This window comes from Oryzias latipes, chromosome 20, assembly GCF_053564925.1.
Source record: "Oryzias latipes strain Hd-rR chromosome 20, Olatipes_Hd-rR_3.1".
NCBI lineage: Eukaryota > Metazoa > Chordata > Actinopteri > Beloniformes > Adrianichthyidae > Oryzias > Oryzias latipes.
The window spans coordinates 17,631,817-17,657,386 of record NC_136256.1 but is presented as its reverse complement, the minus strand read 5'-3'; the positions used below and the strand labels follow the sequence as shown (position 1 = coordinate 17,657,386).

The 25,570-nt window shown below is 37.1% G+C and overlaps 1 protein-coding gene across 6 annotated transcripts in view; it reads right to left on the bottom strand.

The window, feature by feature from the left end:
* ctnnd2a (catenin (cadherin-associated protein), delta 2a) overlaps positions 1 to 25,570 on the bottom strand; it is a 301,568-nt gene that overhangs the window by 53,525 nt on the left and 222,473 nt on the right. For all 6 annotated transcript variants that reach the window (XM_078938949.1, XM_078938951.1, XM_078938954.1 and 3 more), the window contains 2 exons: positions 16,660 to 16,873; positions 4,014 to 4,200 (listed from right to left, as the gene is read on the bottom strand). In XM_078938949.1, the coding sequence (XP_078795075.1) occupies positions 4,014 to 4,200; positions 16,660 to 16,873 (401 nt within the window). The remainder of the gene's footprint in view (positions 1 to 4,013; positions 4,201 to 16,659; positions 16,874 to 25,570) is intronic.

Sequence of the window (25,570 nt, the reverse complement as noted above, 5' to 3'; positions counted from 1 at the left end):
ACATGCATGGCGTGAACGAAGCAGGCACAGACTTTCTGCTGCCATAGCTGCAAACACACAAGCTGCAGGGAGTTAAAACACCTTCTCACTGGAGGATTTGAAAAGCTTTGAGTAAAACTTGAGTTTGCACTGATAGTAATGTACTAAACTCTGATAGGGTAATGGACTGAGAAGGGATTTTAAGACTGCGGACAAGCTGGGAGATTACCTATTTTATATTTATTGTGTAACTGATCCAAAACCCCTTTTTTTTTACTATAAAAAGTAGCAATAAAATAGAGAAAAGACTGCAAAAGAACAAAGGAAAAAGGGCTTTTTCTTTTTCTATTTTAAAGTTGATACTCATTTGCAAAAGTCTCCGAAGAAAGATTCAATGTGATCAACAGTTTTAGCCACAAAGAAATTGAAGGGACATGTTCAAAGAATATTATAAAAAATACGTTTGTAGAAATAAATCTGACTTAATTTATAATTTTTTTTTACTACACAAGTAAGCTTCGATATACCTGTTGAAAACGAAGGTTTTATTCTTTTAACTTTATTTAAATAAGACAGTAGGCTATATGGGAAGACACTAGTAACTGCTTGGATTGAATTAATAAAATGCACGAATAAAGACAAGAGCAAATAATTAAAGTACACATAGTTTCCCACTACTAATAGAAAACAGCTAATGCACTGCTCCCATTTCATTTTGTTTTAAACACTTCTCCTGGCTATCTGTGACTTTGAGACTGGACCGGGTGAGAATCTTTTACTGTGTTGATGGAAATGTGTGTCCTGACGTGTGTGCATGTACAGTATGCACATGAAACACAAAGACACAAAGTGAAGGGGACATGCAACATGCAGCTACATAAAGAAAAGACATAATTGAGGCAGTGTGCACAGGAAAACAAACATTGTAGTCTTGTGTTACTTTAACCCCAAGAAGACACAGTGAGAAGAGAAGTCATTCAAGGAGCAGCAGAAACACCTTTGTTACTCATTATTAGAGTCTATTTCTCTGTATTTGCTGCTTCTACAAGCCTGTCTCTTCTAATCTTCCCAGCTTCTTCTCCTCTGCTCTTATTTGTCCTCCTTTTTCCCTGATTTTCCAATCTGATCTGTGACTTCATAGAGTTGAGCAGTGCAGTGACAGCTTCATCCATCTTCCCCCGCATCTTTAGGTACCTACACACATGCACTGCAGCCCTGTGAGCCATTTTCCAAGATAAACTTGAACAAACTTGAAAAACTACAGATGTCTCAGCTGCCCAGATTTCTTTTTAGGTATTTATGGGAACAAAAAATATAATTGAAGAAGTAAAAGACAAAAACAGACAAAAAAAATGACACACTGTTCTATTTCTGACACTGAAAAAAAAATGTCGTCATCCAGGCACAAGTTATTGGGTTTTAACTCCCTGTATAAGCCTGTCAACTTGCAATTTAAAGCATCTCTCTCTTCCCAATTCATTTTCTGTATCTTACAAATCAATTCCATTATCAGATGGAAAGCTACAATCCCGACAAAAAAGTAACATCTAAGTTTTGATAAATTTTTATTCTAGAAATGCGACAGCTGTCTCTTGTTCTTCCTTTTTTTATTTACAACTCTGAGAAAAAAAATATCATTTCCTTTTAGCTTTCTATTAAGACAGTCTTTCACAAAATAAGATCTTCACAGCCATCCTCCATGCTGCACGCTGCACCGACCTTGTTCCATGTAAATGTGACTGGTTTACATACATGTCATCTATTCTTCGCATTTTTTGCATTCTTGCTAGTCTTTATCAAAGAGCTCAGATTCTTTTATACCTGTTAACAAAACAAAACTAAGTGAAAACTGCTCCGTAAACAACCTTTTAAAAATGTTCAGTTTGGATTTTTTTGATGTGGAAAAACAACAATGGGCTAAACTTCCCGTCATTGGATATGACATTAATTCTTGTTTACTTCTTTGTTTGTACACATATTTAATTTACACTTGATTATCTTGCAAGAAATACAAGGAATCTGGAAAACCTTACTGCACTGTTCAGTATCCAGGTATTTATCTCTGAGTCACACTGGTTGAAGTTTTAGCCAAAGATGTACTAAATCAATCTTAGGTCAGTGAATTGGATTGAATAGGATTGTTTATTAACAAAAGTTAAAACAGAATTGAACAGCAACCTCAAATATAGAATTGAATAGTAGTTAAAATTAATTGTTACACCCCTAGTATGGGTGTTCAAAATATCCTGCAAGTTTGCAAATGATATAGACATTTTTGATTTCCGGGTGTAATCTGTATGGTTAAAACCTTAATTTGTAAAATACTTTAAAAAACGGTTTTCTATATCCTGAAACATCTTAGAGTTTTAGTTATAAAACGAAAAAATATTGTATTTCAAAATGTTTTATTTTCTTTGTATCAATGTTAAATTAATCAAAGTATCGCATACACCAGTGTTTTTCAACCAGTGTGCCGTGGGAGATGGCAAGTGTGCCGTGGGAGATTGCCCTCATTAACTGATCTAAAAACATTTCCCATCTCCAGGATTTCAGCTCTCTGTTCATCCAAACAGACCCTGATAAAACACTGAGGAGTTAGGAATATAAAAGATCGTAAAATACCTTTTCTTTGCGTTTATTTTATTTTATAAAAGACATTTTGATAAGAATGACGTACCGCGATTCAGCTGCACCTTCGGCTGTATGTTGGAAAAGTCCCGTGTTGGGGGGGTTAATCACATGTCATCGGTCTGACCAATCAGAAGTGCTTAAAGTCTTCACTTCCTTGTCCCGATTTAGCTCGTAAAGTCGCTCATTTCTAACAGAAATACCAGCTAAAGCTCGTCTTTATCGGTGTAGCTTTCCACAAAATCCGGTATCAGACCGTGGAACAAGTGAACAAAACAATGAAGCTCCGAAAACCGATCTTCGGCCGTTTTATGCACTACATTTCCCATGATGCATTGGGTTGTGAGAGTGACAGCGCAAAAGGAGATCTGTTGTTAAACGTCTTGAAACTAACGAACACACAAACTGTTTTTAAATCTTTTAACTTAACTTTTATTGCATCTTTTAGAAAAAAACAGCTGCAGTTTCCAGCTTTTTCTGCAACAATTATCTCAAAAATGCATGTGAGATTGTGCAGGGGCTGTAGATCAATACAGACTATGAGTTTCTCCTTTTTTTTAATTTTTGGATGCTGGTGTGCCGCGGGATTTTTTTTAAGGTTAAAGTGTGCCGTGGCTTAGAAAAGGTTGAAAAACACTGGTATACACTCTAATATTGGTATTTTCAAATGTAGTAGGAAGTAATGTCTAGCAATTTCTAGGTCAGTCTTTTTGTTGTTTTATTATTTGGTCAAGTACAAGGAATTTCTAAAGAGTAACAATAAACATAAAATATGTTCTAACTCCCTGTGGTTGTTGTTTAGCTTTCAGCATATCCCTCCAGAGGAAGCAGCTTTTTACTGATTTACACAAGTGGTATGGCACAGAATTTTACACCGGATGCCCTTTCTTACACAACCCTGTATTTTACCCGAGCTGGGGACCGGCACAGGGAGACCCAGGCCCATCCAAATGCCCCTACAATTGGAGGGATGGGGAGAAGACGCAGGGGTAGGAGAAGAATTCGGATTTGGCTCCAGACTTGGGGCCCCCTCGTGGTTACATAGTTAGGCAGTGGTGTAAAAATAAGTTAAAAAAAAAAAAAGTGTTTGAGCTTTTAATGATTAACAAACCCTTCCAGGTCAATAAAATAACACTCTTGGAAATTAGTTGATAAATAAAGGGTCAATCTCTAAACAGAGTTTACTTTGTGAAAATCAAGGTTTGTCTCATCACTCATCTTTTGCTGTTGTTAACTTTGAACGAGTGGGTTGACTGTGCACAAATGAATTATTGACACATCATCTGTATATAATTAATCTTGAAGAGAAAAAAAGAGGAGATGAAACTACACAAATAAAAATCATTTATCTAGTAATAAATACAAGGGAAGGAACGGTAGGACAGAAAAATATTCACTGTTTCTACCTGAGACAGCCGGTAGCGTTGCGCAGCACCTGGGAAGTATGAAGGTGGAGCTTGCGGTCATCATGGTGATTGGGGGAGGAGTCCCAGTTGGAGTGGGGTATAATGACGCTATTAGTTAAAACAGCCAGTGCGTCCTGAATGATTGGCATCTTCAATGCATCACAGGACGAGAGATTCCAAAGCACACCTGCAAGAGAGGCAAACAGGATAAGGTTCTTTAATTAACCTTATAATTATTATATAAATAATTCTATAAACTGAACTCCACACCATAATAGCTTTTGAAAATCAGAAATATTTGCCAAATGAAAAACTGTGTATTGAATTTTCAGCATACAACACAAACTGCAATTGAACACATATTCATTCACGTCATTTGCTTTGTTATGTGACACCTAAAACACACAATCCTCACAGCAACAGTATTATATAGTTAAATATTGTGAATTATTTTAGTATTCTATAAATTGTAGGATGTCTGTGTTTAAAATATTACCATCTGTATTAAACTTGATTAATGTTGATTATGCCTGCAGCACATTGTGCCAACATAACCTCCAGTATTTCACTGCTTTGATGTCTGTGATAAAGTGAATTAACTCATGTTGACAATAATTTGTTTACATAAAAGAAATGTCAATTGTATCACTTTCACCCACACATATATCATAAACTACTAATAGTATTAATATATTAGCAGTTTATTTTAAAATTTTACAAAATTTCCGTATTGTTTAAAGAAAAAAAAAAGGTGGTTTTGCTGCCCTTTTCTGACTTTGAGCCCCTGCCCCTCTAAAATCCTATGCACGTCTCTGGTATGGACACACGCTACTACATTCCCACTCACACATTTTTCCATCTAACTTGTCAGATGGAATACCAGATGCCCCTTCTCGGATGGCTGACAGCACTGGCCCTGTTGGTCAGCTGTGACGCTCTCAAACACATGCAAACCACAAACACATTCAGGCTTCATCAGCATTTTGGAATTTTAAATATGTTTATTAGTCCCTTCTGCTTGCAGTGATTGTCTGTGTCCGTGGAGCAAGCAGTGAGAGATGCTAAATCAAATTTAATAGCAAAATGTATTTAAAAAAATTAGCAACATTACATGAAAATCAAAAGGGGAAGAACAATAGAAGAAGTAAGTTAATAGGAGAAAATGGAATAATAAAAGAATGATAACTCAAATTGTTATTTTGACAAATGCAAAAAAACAAACTCTGATATGAAGGTCATCATTCATTATGCAAAGTTATTGATTTTAGATGCTTCAGCACTAGAAGGGAGCTGTCATTTTTCTATGGCACCATTAGGCTCAAAAAATGAACGCATCTACACAAATTATAACATGCTGTACTAGACACCAGCACTATTATTTTTACATATTTTAAGAAGAAGTTGTGGTTTAAAGGATCTTATTTAAACATTCACAATGAATCTCTAGTTTTTGTTCCATTTTAGCAGTCTGAATTCATATTAAGCAAACATTAAAGATCCTGGCTTTAAAATCAAAATTTAAAAAAATGTTTAAAACATTTTTTATTTTGAAAAAGCCTTTTTTTTAACATTCTTCATGTTTTAATTTAAAACATGGTTTCATTTTTATTTCCTTATATAAGTAACTTTTGAAAAATGAAAGCTATAACAGATCCCTTTATTAGGTCATTTGTTACAGAATTCTGGTACTTTCTTCATCTGTCTCTGATTAATTTTTTAATTACAACTTCCGGGAGTTTTATTTATGCCCACGAAAGTTCAGACTATTTTTTTTGCAATTTACTTTTCTGTATATAACTAAAGCAGGATAAAAGACTTTAAAAACATGCCTCGTTCCTCGGAATATCTTTAAAATGTTTATGTATCTTTTTACCACATAAACTTTATATGTAGCAGCATCAACTCAGTGCATCTAAATAATGAACTCTAGATATTTCTACACTAATATGACGTTTCTAAGTTTTGGTTTTGTTTTCACAAAAAGTGAAATTGAAAAATTAAATTAAATGTTATTACATTTAAATTTATGCTTTAGCCAGTCATAAAATATGTAAAACAAAAGAATTCAATCTAAGACAAGGGATTCAAATTTAACACTTTTCAAATTAAATTTGAACAAAAGTAGAATTACCTTTTTGATTTTGATTTAAACGGTTCCCCATCAAATTTTATTTTTTAATTTTATTTTAATGAGGCTTAATCCCACTCCTAAACCAAGGTTTAAAGCCCAAACAGGCATCCAGGCTTGGATTTGCATTTAAGCTTTTTGTCAATATGTAAGACGGAAAAACGTCTTCAAAAACTTTAATCTATGGTGACATTTGCCTGTAAGATCAACAAGTGGCATTATTTTGAATTTTAGCTTTTAAAAACATCAAACAATATTTAACGTGTCACAGTGCATGTAGTTCACTACAAAATCAATATTTAGTAAAACAAAAATAAACAAGATTTCACAAGATTTCTGCAAAACCCATTCAGTCAGATGGCAATATCACTGAAGATTTGAAAGACACTGTGGCATTTGAAACTGTAATTAAAACTATTACAGAAGATAAACTTATAGGGACATTGCAAAGAATTAAAAATACTTGCAGATCATGATACTTACAGAGGTTTAAAGTGTTTTAACCAAGTGAAGAATGGAAAAAAACAATATATATATTCTTTATACATATATATCTGCTTTTACTCTCTCTATTCTCCCTCATTTCTCAGACACTCTGCTACCATATAATCCTTTTTAACAGCAGCCTCTATTTTGTATTCCTCCTACTGTCGGACTGTCTTTCAGTTTCTTCTTGTTAACATATTACGCATGGATAGCTTAAGGTCAAGTAAACTCTAATGGCTAAACATGTAAAAAAATGTAAATTGATGTGTCATGTTAACATAGATTACAACTGTTTAAATGTGTGGTATAGTCAAATTATGTTGTCAATCATATGATTGCAGCTTAATACATTCAGGGAAGCAGACAGGATAAATACAACATCACAAAAGAGATCAGACTAGATCAAATGAATATTCGACACCTGATCGGAAGATTGCTGGTTCACTCTTGCCTTGCCTGCCCATGTGTCTTACCGTTGGGGAAGATACTGAAGTCCGGATTGCCTCTGATGGTCATAGGTTGGCACATGTGTTTGGGGGCTGAGCTGTCATCAGTGTGTGAATGTCTGAATGGGACTGTGACTGTAAAGCACTTTGTGTCTTTGAGGAAGGTAGAAAAGCGCTATCTAAGTATACGCTATTTATTTATTGCTTAAGGAAGCTGACTTCTCTGCTCTTAGTTAACATGCCTGTCTCATTTGATGGTCCAGTTTGTCCCACAATAATCTTCATAATAAAAGCCCTATCACATCAAATAAACAGGGGGAAGAAAGTCCATGAAATCCCGTTGACGTGTGAGGAAATGTAAAAAAAACAACAAACTATAAACTAAGCTAAAGAGCCATTTTAACTTTTTTCTTTCTTAAAAACCTCTATAATGAACACAGCCCCATGTCCTCAGGCAGGAGGTGAGGCCCACAGCACTGAAATGTGGCCTCAGCTTGGGTTTTGACCCCTGGGGACCACCAACAGACCTGCACCTGGAGGCTCTTGGAGGATTGTAAACTAAAAAAAAACAATTCCATTAAGAAATATATAAACTAATAAAAGAATCTTAAAAACAATCAATCCAGCATCTGTAATGTACGGTAATGGGTTGATTTCAAATTTGCAAAAAAGGGAAACAATTGTGTACAAAAACATGGTAATGGATGGTTATTTTTCTCTATTCACCTATTTCATAAAGAATAGAGCTGCAATGCTTTACTACACCCAGTGACCATAAAGGTGAAGATCCTGTTTAACCAGGGGCAATGACATCATGATGAAGGGTATACGTCTGTGTGAATATCATGTGTGTTTGTGACTGTTTATTCCCTTTTTTGTCTCCCTTTGTCCACCTCTTCATCCTCCCCAGACTAGTTCTCTTCAGAGGTTTGATGGACAGTTTCCTAGGAGCTTGGTGGCTTGAGGAAAAGGGAGGATGATTGCATGAATTCATGAATAAATGAGCATGGAACTTGTAAAGTGAGAGTGAGACCTGTTGGGCCTCAAGTGGTGATGTTTTATTAAACAGCCTTCATCTGTGCAGTTGTATGGGAATTAGGTAGCCGCCGGGTCACAAACTGGTAATGAATACAGCCCAGAAATGACAAATGACACAACCAAAATGTCAACAAAAATATGCAGAGAAGAAAAACAACAGAAAGCATTTTGGGGTTAATGAATGGATATTTAACATCAGGATCGGACAGGTTTAGCTTAAGCAGCAGGTTTGTTAAAAGGACAGAGAGACATCTGTTGTTGGAAGTCTCTCTGAAAACAGAAGCCTGGAAACTTTAGAGAAACTATTTCTTGTTTTAAAATTAACATATAAGCTTGAGCATCTGCATCAAACAACAAAAAGTTGACCTTTATATCTTGGTATCTCTCAAATCAAGATAAATTCGTAACAAATCCCTTTTTGCTATTTATGAAGTGTTTTTGTTTCTAAGGTGAGGGATGCAGAGATTTGAAAATGGCATGAAGGGATTAAGAGACACACCCAGATGAAAATTGTGTTTTTAATGTTTCTAACATGTTCTTGTGGCATTTTTTCCATGATGGAGGAAATAAATAAATAAAATTAAGAATGCCTTTGGAAAATGGTCGTAGATGTGACATAAAAGCTACAATTGGCAATCCACAAGCTCCCTGCTCCGCTCCATTCTGATGCAACCGTTTGTAGACGACTAGATCCATGTACGTCTTTGTTTTTCCTTGACTGAGCTGGCTACTGGTTCAAAACGGTACAGCTGAATAGCTCAATATTGCCTGTCCTTTTTTTTTGAACCGGTAATGTAGGGTTGGGGTTGACCGGGTTAGCAGAAGGAGAGCGTGTAAACAAAAAGATGACGGGAGGTCAGGGCAGGCTTACAGCAAAGTGTTTGGTAAAAGTAGTGTTTGCTGAGACTTTTTGGTGAACTAACTGTCAAAGGAAGAAACAAACAAACGCAATATCTTAATAAATGTACCCTGTCCCAAAATATTTCTGTGGGAATGTGTGCTTATTCTTCCTTCAAATTTATAATAGATCCAGAGATTAATGCAAAGCTAAAATGCTTTATTTGCATTCAACCTATGAGTTCATTTTAAAGTGGGATTGGTTTAGGTCAGGGGTCGGGAACCTATGGCTCGCGAGCCATATATGGCTCTTTTGATGGTCACATGTGGCTCGCAGACAAATCTTTAATTATAGTTTTTTTTTTTCATTAGACCAGTCCTTCTCGGGCGCGATGCGATGCCAGAGGCGCGCAGTAGTAACAGTGCTTAGAGAGAGAAATCTGCGCCAGCGCTATCAGTTACTATTATCTATTATTTCACAGAGTTTGTACCAGCTGGAAACCTGTGAATTGACGTGCCTAAAACTACGCGCTCCCGTCTCTGAGAAAGAGCGCGCAGATGCGGGGACGGGATGTGTGAGGGAGAAAGCAGAGGGTGGGGGTGAGGGGTTGTGGGGACAGCAGGTGAATCGCGCAGGGATTATAAAAACGTAAAACCCGCTGCCTGTCACCCGCTGCCTGTCACCCACTGCGGCGTGTGAGTGTGTGTTTGGCTCCCCGTCTGCATGTGATCAGTCTTTGTCACATTTACAGAACATTCAGACCTACGATCACGTTTAAAGTCTCAACGCCTGAACGAAGCAGAAACTCACCACGTAACTACCACGAGAAATACTCATCATTTATTAGCAACAGAATAACAATGTTATTAAAAAGAATCCACAGACTTATTGTACTTTAAAAATGTTGAAATTAAATCAAATGCACACATTCATTTGTATATTTAGTTTTAAACAAATTGTCGCGGACTGAGTTGGATGGCTGTTGGGCCGCGTTAAAAGTTCTGGAGTTCATTGAACGCGTCAAGCAGAGATCTGATTGGCTCTCAGTTCTGTCGCTCAGCCTGTTGTTAGGTAGTTTGGACCAATAGGGTTCAGCTATGGGCCGAATAAGGGAAAGGGGATGGCTGCAGCGGTAGCAGGGGAATATAAAGTTGGGAGAAGCGCTCTCGTCTCGGCGGGAGAGATTCAGGAGTTGCTGAATTAATTGAACGGCGTTTGTTGCGGTCTGCAGTAAACGGAATAAAGAACTTTAAAAGAGGTTAAGTCTCCGTGCCTCAGTGTGGGGAAGGGACACTACATTATTGTATGGCTCTTTCGAAATTACATTTCAAAATATGTGGCATTTATGGCTTTCTTGGCCAAAAAGGTTCCCGACCCCTGGTTTAGGTGGTCTAACCAGGCCAGTCAAAATCTTCTACATTAACCATAAAGTAATCAACTACCTTGCTGTGTGCAAGAGGGATCACGCATGTTGGACTAGAGAAATGTTTTCACAAAGCTAATAAAACATCATGTATTACTACTTGGAGAAAACCTTAAAGTAGGCTGGAACCACAATCACTGTTTATTCAAAACTTTAAGGATTTAGACAAAATGCTTTTGGGGTTGCCAGTCTCTTCAACAGGAGCCGTTCAGGAGCATTCAGCAGCAAAAACTGCAGAAATGGTTCACTGCATCAAGGTGAGCCCAACAGTCAGGATAGCATCTTCTATTGACTCTAAAAGCCTCTGCATCGACCAAGCTTTGACTGACAGGCCTGGGAGCCTTGCCCTTATGCTATCTATCTCACGCTGAGACACAGGAAGCCAATAAACCTTGTCTAAATTTAAACTTCAGAACCGACGGGGAGATAAACCGTTGAGGGAAGGTTTTTCCGGTCACAAAAAAATATGGGTCCCGCTTCATTTCCTCAGGCTCAAAGCAGATTCTTCAAACCCCACGAAAGAGGAATGCTATAGTGTAACTGACAGCATTGATGCCATAATGAGGAGACTGATTTGTTTCACTCAAGAACATGTTTTATTGGCTACAGCAGTTAAGGACAAAGTCCATTAGTGCCATTTAAAGACCTACCCAGATAAAAATTGTGCTTTGGTGTGGAAGACTAGATTCATGTACGGCTTTGTTTTCTTCATCCGAGCTGGCTCAAAACTGTACGGCTGGATGGCTCCAATATTGCTCGCCATTTTGGTTGCACCGGTAATGTTAGGTTGAAGTTGTGAGGATCCGTAAGCTAGAGGGAGAGCACATAAACAGACAGATGATGGGAAGGGGGCTGGCTTACTCTGCGCCAACAGTCCCACCCACAATTCAGAGGCAAATTTCTAATGGGCTATTGCTTCTCTGCAGAAACTATGTCCTAGAAAACAACAGGGTTTTAGATTTTGGTCCTGGAATGCTTAGAAAACAGATCAAAAGATGGTTGGAGTGGGATTTTAAATATCGTCAGGATATCCAATCAACAGGTGAGTTATTGAAATGGTTGCTTTAACACCACAGAGCAAACAAAAGTTATTCTCAGAGAAGATAAGAAGAAACCAGTAGCATACATCGGATGGTTTTGCTCCCAGCTAAAACACTGTAGATAGCCACATTGAAGTTGTTTTATCACCGATTAGCCATTTTCCTGCAATTTGTGATGACACTTGTAGCATTCAGATGAGGAATTTCTCCCTTTTCACACATAAACTGGATCCGTTAGCCATCAGTCAAAGCTGTAATCAGTGTCGGTCCAACAGCACATGTGAGCATGACAGAGTTCAGTTCAGACATCACAGCAGTCTCGGCCAATACATTTATCCAATTCAAGTCACATCTATAACTCTCATCTTCCCTCAAAGTAAGAATATGCAGACTAATTGTATGTTTTCTTCTGTGGCACTGAAGATCCTGCTAGGATCTGGAATCTGTTGCACATCCACATTTTGCTGCATAACTGTTTAATGTTTAAACAACTAAACAAAAATCAAATGGTAGAATCAGTTATTAATCAATGCAGCAAAAAGGAAACATTATTGCATTAAATGAATTTCCTGAGTCCCTCTGAAGTTATTGGCGAGTCCTTCAAGTTCCATGCCAATCATCTTTTGGGTTATTGTAAAAGCATTCACAGTGATCTTTTACTTATGATTATCCCTTTGCTTACACTCCCTCCCACTTGCCCCTCACACCCTCAAAATAACATTTCCGGTGCAACATAAATGGTGAACAATACTGGAGTTATCCAGCTGTACAGTTTCGAGCCAGATGCCGGCCAGGACAAGGAAAACGTCGTCTGTAAGTGGATGCATCCGAATGGAGTGGAAGAGGGAGCTTGAGGCCCGCCGATTGTAGATTTTACGTAACAACTGCAAGCTTTTTTAAATGGAACTATTTTATCTGCTCCTAAATAACAAAAATTTAGATAAAGAAATACTCAGAAATGCAATTTTTAGCTTAATTTTCTTTATATATGTCCTCCATCATAAGAAAAATGCTACAAGAACATGTTAAAAACACAATTCTCATCGGATTAGGTCTTTAAAGCCTTATGGATTTTTTTTGAGTATTTCATTAAAAATGAATTGCAGCAAAATGTTTAAATATGTAAATGTAGATCAATTTAAAAATATGGCTGTGATGACATGAAAGCCTTTGGAACATGTGCTTCATTATTAAATCAGAATACACAGAGGAGTGGGTAGAGTCGCACATGAGACCCATGCCTCACACTGCCTGCTCCACAACAGAGACGGGCTGATAAGGACAAGACAGGAAGAGCCAGGAAAGGAGTCATCAGAAGATCAGTTTTCACGTTGTGTCTCTTTGTTTCAGACAGCATGAGGTCAAAGCCTGAAATACCGTGTTGTACTGGAAGAGTTGTCTTTAATTACTTTGGTAATGTGCTTAGAAACCACACAGCAACAACACACGGATTACAGTTTCAGTTATGCTTTTGATCTGGTAGTCTCTCCGGCCATTCACTGACAGGCAAAGCCTTTGGGTTATCATCACTGACACTTTTACTTTGTGTCTTCACAAATCAAACACACATTTCCTATGCAACCTCATCTGCTTTACGGGGCACTATGGGAGAAAAAAAATATTTATTTGGTAACCAAAACAGGATATTTATGTTGTTTGCAATACTTGTATCCGAACGGCAGAATTTTGTGTTTGTCGGAGAGGCTCAGGCTGCCAAACAAAATATCTTCTTGTTGTTTTTTTTACAGGACCATTTTGCTGCACATGTGCTATTCGGGCCGTTGACGTGCTATTTTAACAGCAAATCAACTTCTTGGATAACCAATAACAAGGTTTTCTCCCTGAATGTTCCTTCAAGGCAAGTATGTTGAGAATCCTCAATGTAAGGACATGAAAGGATGAAGCGGCCAGGAACTGGTTGTTGCTTTCAACTTTCAGGTGTGTTCCTTTAGCGATGTTTCAAGTTATTTTCTGATCCTTTTCTTTTTTTCTTATTCAAAACAGTAAGTGGTTTGAAACACTGTTTGATACCAAGCCACACTTCCTTTTGCTTACCGTTTACTTGTTTTATTATTCTTGCATCTATAAACATTTTCACTTAAATGGGGATGACAGAAATTATTTTCCTTTAATTTAATTTTTTTTCCATTCGTTTTTTTCTTTCTCTCGGATAACTTCATAGCGAGCTATTTATTGGGAGATCTCATAAAAGGCAGAGAAAAAACATTGACTTCTATCTTTAGCAGACATGTCTATGGTCCACAAAGTTCCCATTTCCTCCTGAGAGTGAGTAACCTGCAGGTACACATCCAGGGATGTTTGAGTGGACACTAATGTTCCTTAAAACATCATCCTGCTGTTGAACAATGGGGTTTGAGGTCAAACAGAACATGTTGGGTCCCTGTTGACTTCACCTCAGTGTTATATGTGTGCAGGTGTTTTGCGTCTATGTGTTTGACTTCAACTAGAATAGTGTGTATTGTGTGCTCTCTTTGCAAATGTCAAGTCCTTTGTGTGCGCTTTGGATGCCCCTCTGTTATAATAGGGTTAATCGGGTGTAGATTAAGAAGGGCAAGAGGTGCAGAAGCCAAAGGGAGAAACAAAGATGATACAAGAGGGAAAACAATTGCAGCTCAGTGGGATTAGGAACACAAATGCATGCCAAAAAAACAAACAAAACAAAAACACGGAGTAAATGTGGAATCAAGCTAATACAAGAGATGTACAAAGATTTTGATATGATTGATTTATTTCAAGTATCAATTATAGTCAATACAAAAGAAAAAATCACTCACATTTATCTAACTCATTACAGAAATTATGAAATGCATACATATGAAAACAAGCACATACAAACAAAGACATGCTTAAGTCACATTTGCATAGTTAAATATAGTGATCATTAACTAAAGGAATGTAGAGCTTGATTGATTGCTTGAAAAGAAGTGGGAAGAAGTGATTTTATATAATCCCACCCCTAATGAGTTATTTTATTTTATCGCTTTGCATAGTTTTTGTAATCCTGTTCTGATCAGATCAGATTATTTTCAAGTTACAAATTCTAGTGCTTATTCATTAATGATTGATTATCTTCAGAAAACATGCATTCATGATTTCAGCCACTCCAGGTGATAATCAATCCTGGAGTTCTCCTCCTGGTCATCCATTAGTTTTTCGATGATCTCAATCCTTTTGACAGTCGGATTGTTCAGAGGCTGCACCTGTCTCACCTCCTCTAGCACGATTAGGATATGTCCGAAAAGGATCTTCATGGCTCTAACTTCCTCCAGCACAAAATCAAGCAACTTCTTCATATCCTTAAATTCCTCCATCACTGGGGTTTTTTTTCGGGGAACACGATTTTTTGTTTTTCTCAATACTTATCCTCTCTAGCATACAGAAACAAAAAGTAAAGAAAAAAGATGTGTTCTTTTGTTTATCTTATAGAGCTGGGGACATCTGCAAGGTGCACCATAGCATATTGTGTGCATCTAAACAACAACATTTGCCAATGTCTGTTATTTCTATGAAATATTGAGCAAATGGTGGAAAAGGCTTTGAGGAAAACATAAATCAAGTTATGTGGTTATGAGTATTTTTGTATCTGCTTGACGTGGTGTGTGAGAGTGTGCTATAGTGTGCTTTTGAAAACATCAGCAAACTTGTATTTACTCTTATGCCTTCGAGGCTACTCAACTAATGTGACCAAGAAAAAAAAATATGCCCACACTAAAACTGAAGAAACCTAAACTCCCCTGCAAAAATATAAAAAAGTGCAAGACGATTGAAAAGAAGAAAAAAAGCTGAGAACATCCTTGAGGAGAAGTGATGCTTGCAAACATTGTTCCAGTTGCTGCCTCCTCTGCTTTCTTTCTACATTTTTCCCAGAAAATGCCTTAAGAGTCTGAAACCTTATTGAATATCAGATAAGGTGGAATGTTCTTTTATTTTGTATCTGGTGGAACTCTACAAAAACAGCTTATATACCTGTTGAATGGATATGCAGAAAAGTATCTGCAGTAAAATTACCTCAAAATGTTAGGTTGTTCACCTGAAACTCATGCTTGGCAATGTAAAAAAAAACAACAACAACACAATGCGGATGTTTGCATAAAGGGTGTGGTTGCACAAGTTTTGTGTAGTTTTGTGTTTCTGCAACTCATGGCAAACTATGAAAACCTTTAACCCTACCTCAGCAGGGCTAAGCAAATAGTCAAAGACTTCTCTTACCCCAGGAACCACCAGTTTAAGCTGTTACCCTCAGGAAGGGGCTGCAGGTCATACAGAGCACTAACAAGCAGATAAAGAAGCAGTTTCTTTCCCCAAAACAACAAAAATTTTGAACAACTCCAAATCAAAATAAACAGAATTTAACTAATTTTGCAATCAAACCAGTCGGTACTGTTAACATAAATGCCACCTTTTCCACGAGTGTACATGTTCACACACAGTTTACACTCTGTCACTCACTTCCTCATTTGGAAATATTATTTGAACATTTTATTCATACTTGTCTAATATTCAATCTCCCATTTTTCATTTGTATCTTATTTTTAAGTCATTATGTTCCCTTCTTTCCCCTAAGCACAACTGTTACTGTCCCTGTTGTTAAAACAATGACAATATAGAGCATTCTGATTCTAGATCTGATATCAGAAATCAACCAAATTAGTCAAACAAGTTACCTAAAGAGGGCTGCATGAAGGTGTAGTGGTCAGCACTCTCACTTCACTGCAAGAAGGGCCTGGATCAAATCTGAGTTGGTACCTTTCTGTGTGGAGTTTACATTTTCTAGCCGTAAATGCTTGTTTTTTTCTAGATTCCTCCCAGTCTAAAAAATGCTCCATACGTTAACCGAGGAGTCTAAATTGTTTCTAGGTATTAATGTGGGTGTGAATGGACTGGCGATCTGCCCAGAGTGTTTCCTGCCTTTGTCCAACAGTAGCTGGGATAGGCTCCAGCAACCGCGTAACCCCGAAAGACATTTAACAGGTTGGGAAAAGGGATGAATGAATGTATGGATGGAAGTTACCAAAAACATAGCAGTGCATCAGTAGAACCTTTGAGGACATTTATGCAGGTTTGTATGCAATGTAAGCAGCCTAAAAATGGCTTCTGGTAGTGATTATACAGTTTTATGAGGACAAAACTGACCAGTGAGTGCATTCACTAATTAAATGGATAAGAAATTGTCAATACATATTTTATGTAGAAAACAAAGTGCAAGAGTAACAGTATGCAGATTACCTGTGACCAGCTCTTTTATCTCAAGATCTCCAGTCTTTCGTAGCAGACGAACCAAAGCAGGAATCCCCCCGCAGTTCTTCAGGGTCACTTTGTTCTCATCATTGGCCTTGCCATACACCAAATTCCTCAAAGCCCCACAGGCACTGCGATGAACCTCAGTCATCCTGTGGTCCAGAAGATCCACCAGCAGCTGGATGCCTCCCTGTCTACGAATCTATCAAAGAAACAGAGGAAACACGGTTCATCTCCTTTCCTTCAGATCTCCAAGCAAGGACCACATCAAATCAATGCAATTTATTATTTGTGCATTCAGAGGTGATGCTGTTGATAAATGGTATGTTTAAATGTCAGGCAGTCATAAAAAAAACATTTGATGTGTGTGTTTTTGTATGCATACCCTTCAGCATAATTTTGTGCCACCAACCCCATGCGGATCATATTAATACACCGTGACCAAGCTAATGGTGGCATTTTTACAAACATAACACTTAATTCTATGGCCAAGTAAAGAAAATAGATGAGAAGCTGCCTCAATGATAAAAGCTTTTTTCTACCTTTATCCTTTTTTTTTTGGATGAATATAAACATTTTTTGGATGATATTGGAAAACATAAATGTTTTTTGTTGACATTATCTCATATATTGACCAAAAATGACATCATGACATCTTTTTTATACAACTTAAATTTAGGAAAACTTATAAGACACGAAACTGAATAGAAACTTAATACATTAATGCATTTAATAAAAGTAATTCATGGCTCTGCAACAAACTGGTAACAAGTCTAGGGTGTACTTCATCTTTTCCCAACAGTAACTTGGATAGAAAAATGGACAGATAGAAAACAGTCAATTTACAAATGTATCACTTTTTCAAAGTTAGCTTTTTGACAGCTTATGACTCACCAATGAACTACATTGATTGGTGGGTCAATCAAATTAAATTCAAAAAAAGTCGCAAAACATAAAACTAAAAAAACGTGTTTACTGAGATTTATTTAAACTTTTGTGTTGCAATGAAATTTTAAATACAAGTTAACAAACTGTCAAACATTATTAATCAGATCTGTTCAGACTTTAGATGGAAGACTCAGTTACTTTGGGTGCAGTTGACGCACATTCTAAATGGTGTGACCTTCACTTTGTCAAGTTATAATTAGTGCTATATTCAGTAAAGTTCTTGAATTTGAAGGTTGAGCTGCAGCAAACCAGAGTTTCAGCCATTCCCATTGGATGGCCTCCTTCCTGCCTTCCAGTTAGGTTGCTGTCTAACAGCTCCCATTGCTTTTCATTCCTTTCTCCAGTGTGTCCATCACTACACACTTCAGCTCTACTACCCTGGACTACAGCTACAATAATAGAAGACTGGGTTTCACTCTGACACATCTACTGGGAACGAGGTGGATTCACTGGAGTTGCAAAACTGTTTGGTATCCTCCTACTTACTCCAAGCCAAAGTTAATGGCTTGCGATAGACAGAGTAAGTGGAGTTTGAGTCAAATAAAAAGCCTGAAAATCCATACCAAGTACACCTAGTGCCACAAAAACCTAATTACAACCTAATCAGGCTAAAAGTTTGTACGGTAAACACAACAACATATGTTTAGCGTATACTAAACTTTTCAAATTTAGTAATAAATTAGTAAACTTGTGTTAACATGGTTTAGTTCAGTGGTCCTCAATCTTTTTCAGGCCACTAACCGGTTTAATGTCAGACCGGTCCGAATGGGACCAAAGCTGAAATGTAATATCTTTTAGCTTCAGGTGAAAAACAATTTTTTCACATTAAAATGCTACTACAAAATTTTTTGTTTAAAAATAAAACTTATTTTTGGCAGATTACCAAGGATTTGGTAAAGTAAAATTGTTGATTTGTAGAAGTTGCTTCTGATTTGTAAAAAAAATATATGTATTTTTCCATAGAATGCCATTATGACATTGCAACCTCAAACCAGGTTCAGATAATCTTTCAGAGCAAATTGATTTTTCATATTTTGTTTTTACATACATTTTCTGTGCTAGTTTCTTGTGCATGCCTAATTCACCCTTAATCTCCCTTTTACAAGTTTCCTCAGATCAGAAACTACTTCAGCAGGTTGGCAACTTTAATTGATTGAATCTTCATTCTCTGTAAAATGTCTGCGGCTGGTATAAACTTAGACTTTGTTTAGAATTTACAGCTTTGAAGACCTAGTTTTGGTTTCCTCAATGACTCGTTTCTCCCCAAAGAAACTTTCCAAATATGTTTTTGTGTTTGTTTTTTATTAGCTTTGGGCTTTTAACTTAGCAATCAGAGCAGATGCTTAAAGTCACGTGATGAGTCACGACAGACGGATGTGGTGAAAAGAACCCGTTAGTTATCCAAAACAAAATGTTCTTATCAGAAAATAAACACAATGGAAATAATTGAAGTAAGTCAGTTGTTTTTCTGTCAGCCGCCCGGTAGTTAACCTTTCAAAGTGTTTTTGCAAAACATTTCACATCATCAATAGAAGCCTTAATCACGCAATAATGTTCATAATGTAAGAATTAAACCAACTTTTAAGTTCAGAAGTAGACATCAGCTCTATCTCCTAAACTACAGCATTTTACATGAAAAAACAAGCCAATCAGTGTGAATATACTACGATACTCTGACTCATGTACAGGTTGAAACAGTCAAAACTATTACCCTGGTAGGAATCCGAATGATGGCAATCTGGTGTTACACATAATGTCTTCTCCCCACGGTGCATCACATACTGCCTTCTCCCTATGCTGATGCTTAATAAATCCTCCTACTCACTTCCCCACTGCGGGGATCTCTATCAACCTTGGGAAACCAAAGAGCTTAAATCACACAGTGTTTAGTCCAGTCTACGGGGATGTAGTACTAATGACTAGAAATAGGCTGCTGTGATCACCAGGAGACCAGCAGGAACATAGTTAGAGCAACAACTGTGTGGCACATAGAGCTAGAGAGAGCCTGTCTTTCTCGCCTCCACAGTTATTTAATCTCTGGAGTGCTGCAACAGGTAGACTTACCCTGCCAGAAAAACCTGTGTTTTTTACACTTAACTGCATTGTCAGACCTCTTGTGTTTTATTGCTTTTTACTCCCTCCTCCAAAGTCAAACATGAATAATAACCTAGTCTCAGTCACTGCAAACACTGTCTGAATTCTACTATTATTAAATGTAAAGAGTAGAGAAGAGCAACATTGTAAATACAATAAAGACACTGATCCCCACCTTGCCTCTGGTGGGAGGTTGGCGCCAGTGTTCAGCAGCGGAGCCGCCACCAGTGTGTGAATGTGTGTATGACTGGGTGAATGGGTCTGTGACTGTAAAGCGCTTTGGGCCTTCGAGCAAGGTAGAAAAGCGCTATATAAGTATACGCCATTTACCATGCCAATATTTATTGGAATATATATATATATATATATATATATATATATGTATAAATATATATAGATATAGATATCTATATCTATATATATACAGATATAGATATATCTATATATAGATATATCTATATATATGTGTGGAAAGACTATATATATATATATATATATATATATATATATATATATATATATATATATATATATATATATATATATATATATATATATATATATATATCACATAGTCTTTCCACACATTGGACTGTAACGATGGACTGATCATTGTTGCTATCATCACGCACGGTAATTTGTGCGCTGTGATGCACTTGTGATGCGTTTTTATGTTATCATAAAACAAACCAATGTGCTTCAATCCAAATGGTATTTTCCATCATTGATTATAGTCAATGTATTTCATTTTAAAATGACTGTATAATGGTATAGGTCGATTTGATTTGATTAATGACTTTACTTAGATCAATCTGGTTGAATGGTAGGAATATAAGACAGTTCATCAATTAAGCTAATTAATCGCTACACCCCTACAAGGGGAATATATATAAAATATGGCAATTAACAAAAACAGAAGAGTTCAAATGGAATGTCTGTCACGCAGACTTTATAAACCAATATTTATTTTCATCTATACTAAAATTAAACTGGATTGAGGTATGAAATGTTAACTTTTATAAGATTTGAAACAGCTTTATTTACCAGAGGTGCTGCCTGTCTTTTGACCTGCACTTCTTACTATTCCCATTCTCTTTATATTAAAGAACCTATACCTTGCTTTGTTAAGCCTTTTATAGTAAACAATATCCATGTTTATGATAGTATAATACCTTTAGCACACAAAAGAATACATCAACCTATGGCTGACCCCAACAGTGTGTCTGCTTTTCGACCACGAAAACAAAGAACATCCAAAGATGGATATGCACACTGTACATATAAAAGGAAAGAGTTTTTTCCAAACACAGCTGGCTCGGTGGAGAAAGTAGGTGTGTGTTAGCCTGGGGGTGGTGCTGGCAGTGCAGACTCTTCCTGGAAAGGGCAGTTCTCACTGGTCTACATCACAGTATGAGGACCCGCTCAATTTCATGGGTTTGGGAGGGACTGGTGATCAGAGTGCAGCTTTTTGGAGGAATAATGAATGAATGGATCAAAATACCACTTTGGGGGTTCTTTTTGTGAGGACTGAACATAATAATTTAATTAAAACCTAAAAAAAAAAAAAAAAGATTGTGCATGGTATAGGCCCTTTAAACTGTCTTGTAGAGATGTCATGCTATTTTCTCTTTATTTCACCTATATCACAGTTTAACCTGAAAGCCTATCAATACTTTTTTTTTTAATTTCTCTATTCTGTCTAAAAAAGGTGATAAATGTAGAATGATTTATATTCATCTCCTGCTGTTTAACAGCGGCCACCAGCACTGGTAACCCATAGCGACAGTATTCTCTGGTAACAGTTAGCAGTGGTGACAGGTGGGATTGTGGGAATCAGAGGTGCTGCTGGCATGCGTGCCAGTGGGATTCAGACCCACATACACACACCTCGACCAGGGACTGAGGCACATGAAGTTTAATAAGCACATTGGAACCACCACATATGGAGCATCAACATTAATCAGTGACATGGTGGGGCAGTTTACAGCCTGCATGTGAATGTGGTAACAAACACAGGATAGATTACAGCATTTTATGCACTCTACAGTGCCTCTGAGAACATCTGGCATCCTTAATTTTAGAACAAATATTAGGTAATATTAGGTAATTTTAAACTACTTACTGTTCTATTTAGTGTTTTGCGTGTGTGTGTAAAAAGGCAAAAACACAATCTGGTGTTGATAAAATGCCTGCAATTCTATCTGACAGTATTTCCTTAATTCTCCCAAAATGAATAATAAAAATAATAAAATGATTTTTTTTAATTTGATCTGGGATTTGCAAAAAAACAAATACATTTAAAAATACATTGGTTTAGTGAAGTTGTCAGTGAAGTATTTTTTAACTTTATTTCTGAAAAACACAAACAGCAGAATGGCTTAAGCATGTAGAGACTCACCTAAATTAATCTCTAAACTTCTTGAAAAGAAATATGGATTTTCAACTGACCAGACAATTGATGAGATGCCAGTGCCACACTTGGAAGTAAATTAACATGGGATGCTGTAGAAAAACACATCATACAGCATCAGCTGTGAAGAACTGTGGTGAGCTGTTGAGTAGTCCTTGACGTCTTTCTAAAATCCATATACAAGATTTGTTGCCATGCTTTGAAGACACTTGATAGAAATTGGGTGATAAAGACCCAGAAAGATATTCATTCTGATATTGTATGCCTACTAGCAAACACAAGATAATGTGAAATTGTGGTGTGATAAAGACCCCAAAGCTACATTCACAAGGCTTTCAGCATGTGCATTCTTCCAGTAAAAAGTCTATAAAAACGTGCGCTTTGGACTTCCGTGTTCAAAGTTTTGTGTTCATGCATAGCTACGCAAGTTTCTACAACCGTTTTTGGGCTCTACAAAAAAAAAGCATAGCTATTAGACGCACACTGCTGAGTTAACCAGGTAAAATTTTGGCCAATCAGGGACTCAGTTTTGGTAGTGATGTATGGATAGCGTCCCTTTTAATTCAGGAAAGTGCTAACTGTTTGAAAATTGATCTTAGAGAAGAAATTAATAATGGCAGTTTCTGCCTGGATGGAATTATATGACATGAATTATATGATGGTCGAAGATTTACAGTATGTAAGGAAGGTTGAGCTATTTAGATGTAGCTTGCAACAACCCTGGTGTTAAAGGGTAAAACTAGTTTCACATATAAACTATTAAAAAAAAATTGTGGATGGATCAATTTATGTTACCAGTTTATATTCTATGTGGCCAATGCTATGGAACAACATTGAACAAAAAAGAGTGGGAGATTATTTTTGTTGCTGCTTTTAGACTAAATAATTGTTATTTCTCTTTTTTTATTTGAAACATGTATTTAAGTTTTTTTCTAGTCAATTGTCTGTTGCATTTCAAGCAATATTAAAGCTACAAGTAGCATTTAGCGGGCCCGAGCACGTGCCACCGCCTGGCACGAGCGACCGCCCCGTGAGCAACGCCCTGCTCGAGCCATTCTCGTTGTTTTTTCTTGTCCATTCTGGAGCTCCAAGATAATGTTAATATGACAGCAGCCTGTGGGGGGGGGGGGGGGGGGGGGGCTGTAATCTGTTTCCTTAAAGGACAAAGACTAATGCATATAGCATGAAAAAAATTCTTAAATCTAAGCCTCGTTTAGACCTGCTCAATTTCTCATCAAGTAGAAGAAGGTTTTTATCAGATTAAGAAACAAGCAATGATGATAATTGCTATCACTGTTCCTAAGAATGAGAACAATAGAACTCATTCAATTTCCACTACAATGTCTAGATGAGTGTCAGCTATGTCTGATAACTTGGCCAATTAGCTGGACCGGGATCTTGCAAAGTGCAGAGGGTTTACGTCCAGTGTGATGAGTCTGTGGACGGCAACAGTACAGCATAGCCTTTGGTGTCCACAAGAGAAGAACTCCTGACACATCTGCCCTAACAGACAACTACAAGAGGAGTTGAAATGTATAACACGGTGAAGGAGTTTTTGTGCAGAAAAAGGTACCATTAGAAAAGCCAGTAGCAGTGACTGCAGACAGGTTTCATCACTCACTGTAAGCTGTAAAGCTGACGCAGACTTTCCAAAATGTCTGCATTACTGCTGCGTCATTCACCAGTAGGCCTTATGTGCAGAAGTGATTGGCTCTGGACACATAATGACTCCTATTGTGAAAATCATAAAAAAAACCTCAGCTGCAAAGCAAAACAGAACAGGATTTTTAAGGTGCTATTGGTGGAGATATCTGCTGAATATGGTGAATATGAATATGGTGAATCTGAACTTGTATTCTTGACTGACATTACTGGAAAACTAAACCACTTGATCTGCGAGCTGCAAGACATTGGCAAAACTATATTTTTTTATTGACCAGCCTGCCTGAGCCAGTGTTTTTCTTGTGGGGATCTTTTCTGCCAGGGCTTTCCAGCTTGGTCAGTGGATGTTGCTGCAGTTGTCTCCCTTGCTGGGACAGCTGGAGTTAAACATAGCAGCCTCACGGCTGTGAAGTGGACCCCGTTGCTGTCCCAGTCTGGGTGGGCACTGTGGTGATGTTCCAATGTTCAGGCTGGCTCCTGGTATGAAGAGATTCCCAATTACCATTTCCTAACCGCAGAGCCAAGGATGTGTTTACATGTTTAGGTCAAAAATGTGATGAACAGCTTCATGTTGTCTATTGATGTAAGTTTAAACCTAAACATGTTTCCCTGTTACTAATCCAGTTGATGTAGTTCTCCACCTGTGTCTAGGTGATAGAAAAGCATTTTTTTATATTTAGAGCTCTAAGCAAACAAACAGTTGTCTATATAAAAGAGCTTTTACAATTGTGCACTTTTAGCAGGTCTCTGAATACATGTGACCAATGTATAATGGATTTTCACAGACTTTGTTTAAAACTGAAGGTGACAGAGACTTTGGAGAAGTGGCTACATTATTCTGGACTTCTTTGTTTCATCCACAGAAGAGTAAAATATGTGATTGATTTTGAAAAGCTGCTGAAAAATGTATCTTTTTAAAATTGCAATTTCTAATTTGGGTTTTACATTTTGTGTTCCATTTTTTGTGATTTTATTAGAAAGATTTGTTATTTATTTGGTGTTTAAAGGTGGTACATATTGTATATACACAATCTTCTTAGAGACATTTGCTATATGTTGTGTTTGTTGTCATTGTAGTTTAATTTTATTGGATGTATTGAAAGGAAATGAAAAGAAGTTGCAGCATTGATTAAAAAAAGCATAAAAGAGACATTTACTGTCTGATGTTACATCTGTAGGAGTGTACTGAGGCTGGGTTTTGTTTTGGAGCACATTCATATGTTTTGTTTGTAAAAAAAAAAAAAAAAGATAAAATATAAAGTTAATTGTATTTTGGATGAATAAAAAAGCAATGATTAGTGCTAAGGATGTATAAAAGACAAACAAAACAAAGGAAAATGCTGTATTTTAGGGTTGAACTAGGCTTTCTAACTGTTCTACTTTCTGTCTGCCACTCCTGGCTAATTTACATGTGAGCACACAGCCGGGGGTTGGGGGGGGGCTAACTCCACTCCTGCAGCAGGGGAGACTGATGAAAAGCTTGAGGATGTAAGATTGAATAAATAAAATCCTAGAGTTGACCAGTTCATTTTATAAATGTAAATATTTTTTATTTTGGTGCTGATAAACTAAACAGAAGTTATGATAAAAATATTTGCTTGAGTCAAAATGTCCCAAAATTTGCTTTTAGCACAATAGGGTGATTAAGGTGGTTAAATGTTTCTCGTACGTATAGTGCTGCTTTTCAAACGTGGAGCTTTGTAGGACGCATCTAATTCTGAAATCTCAGCTTCCTGAGACAAACGGCTGATTTCCTATAAAGCTTGATTATATGACTGCAACGGA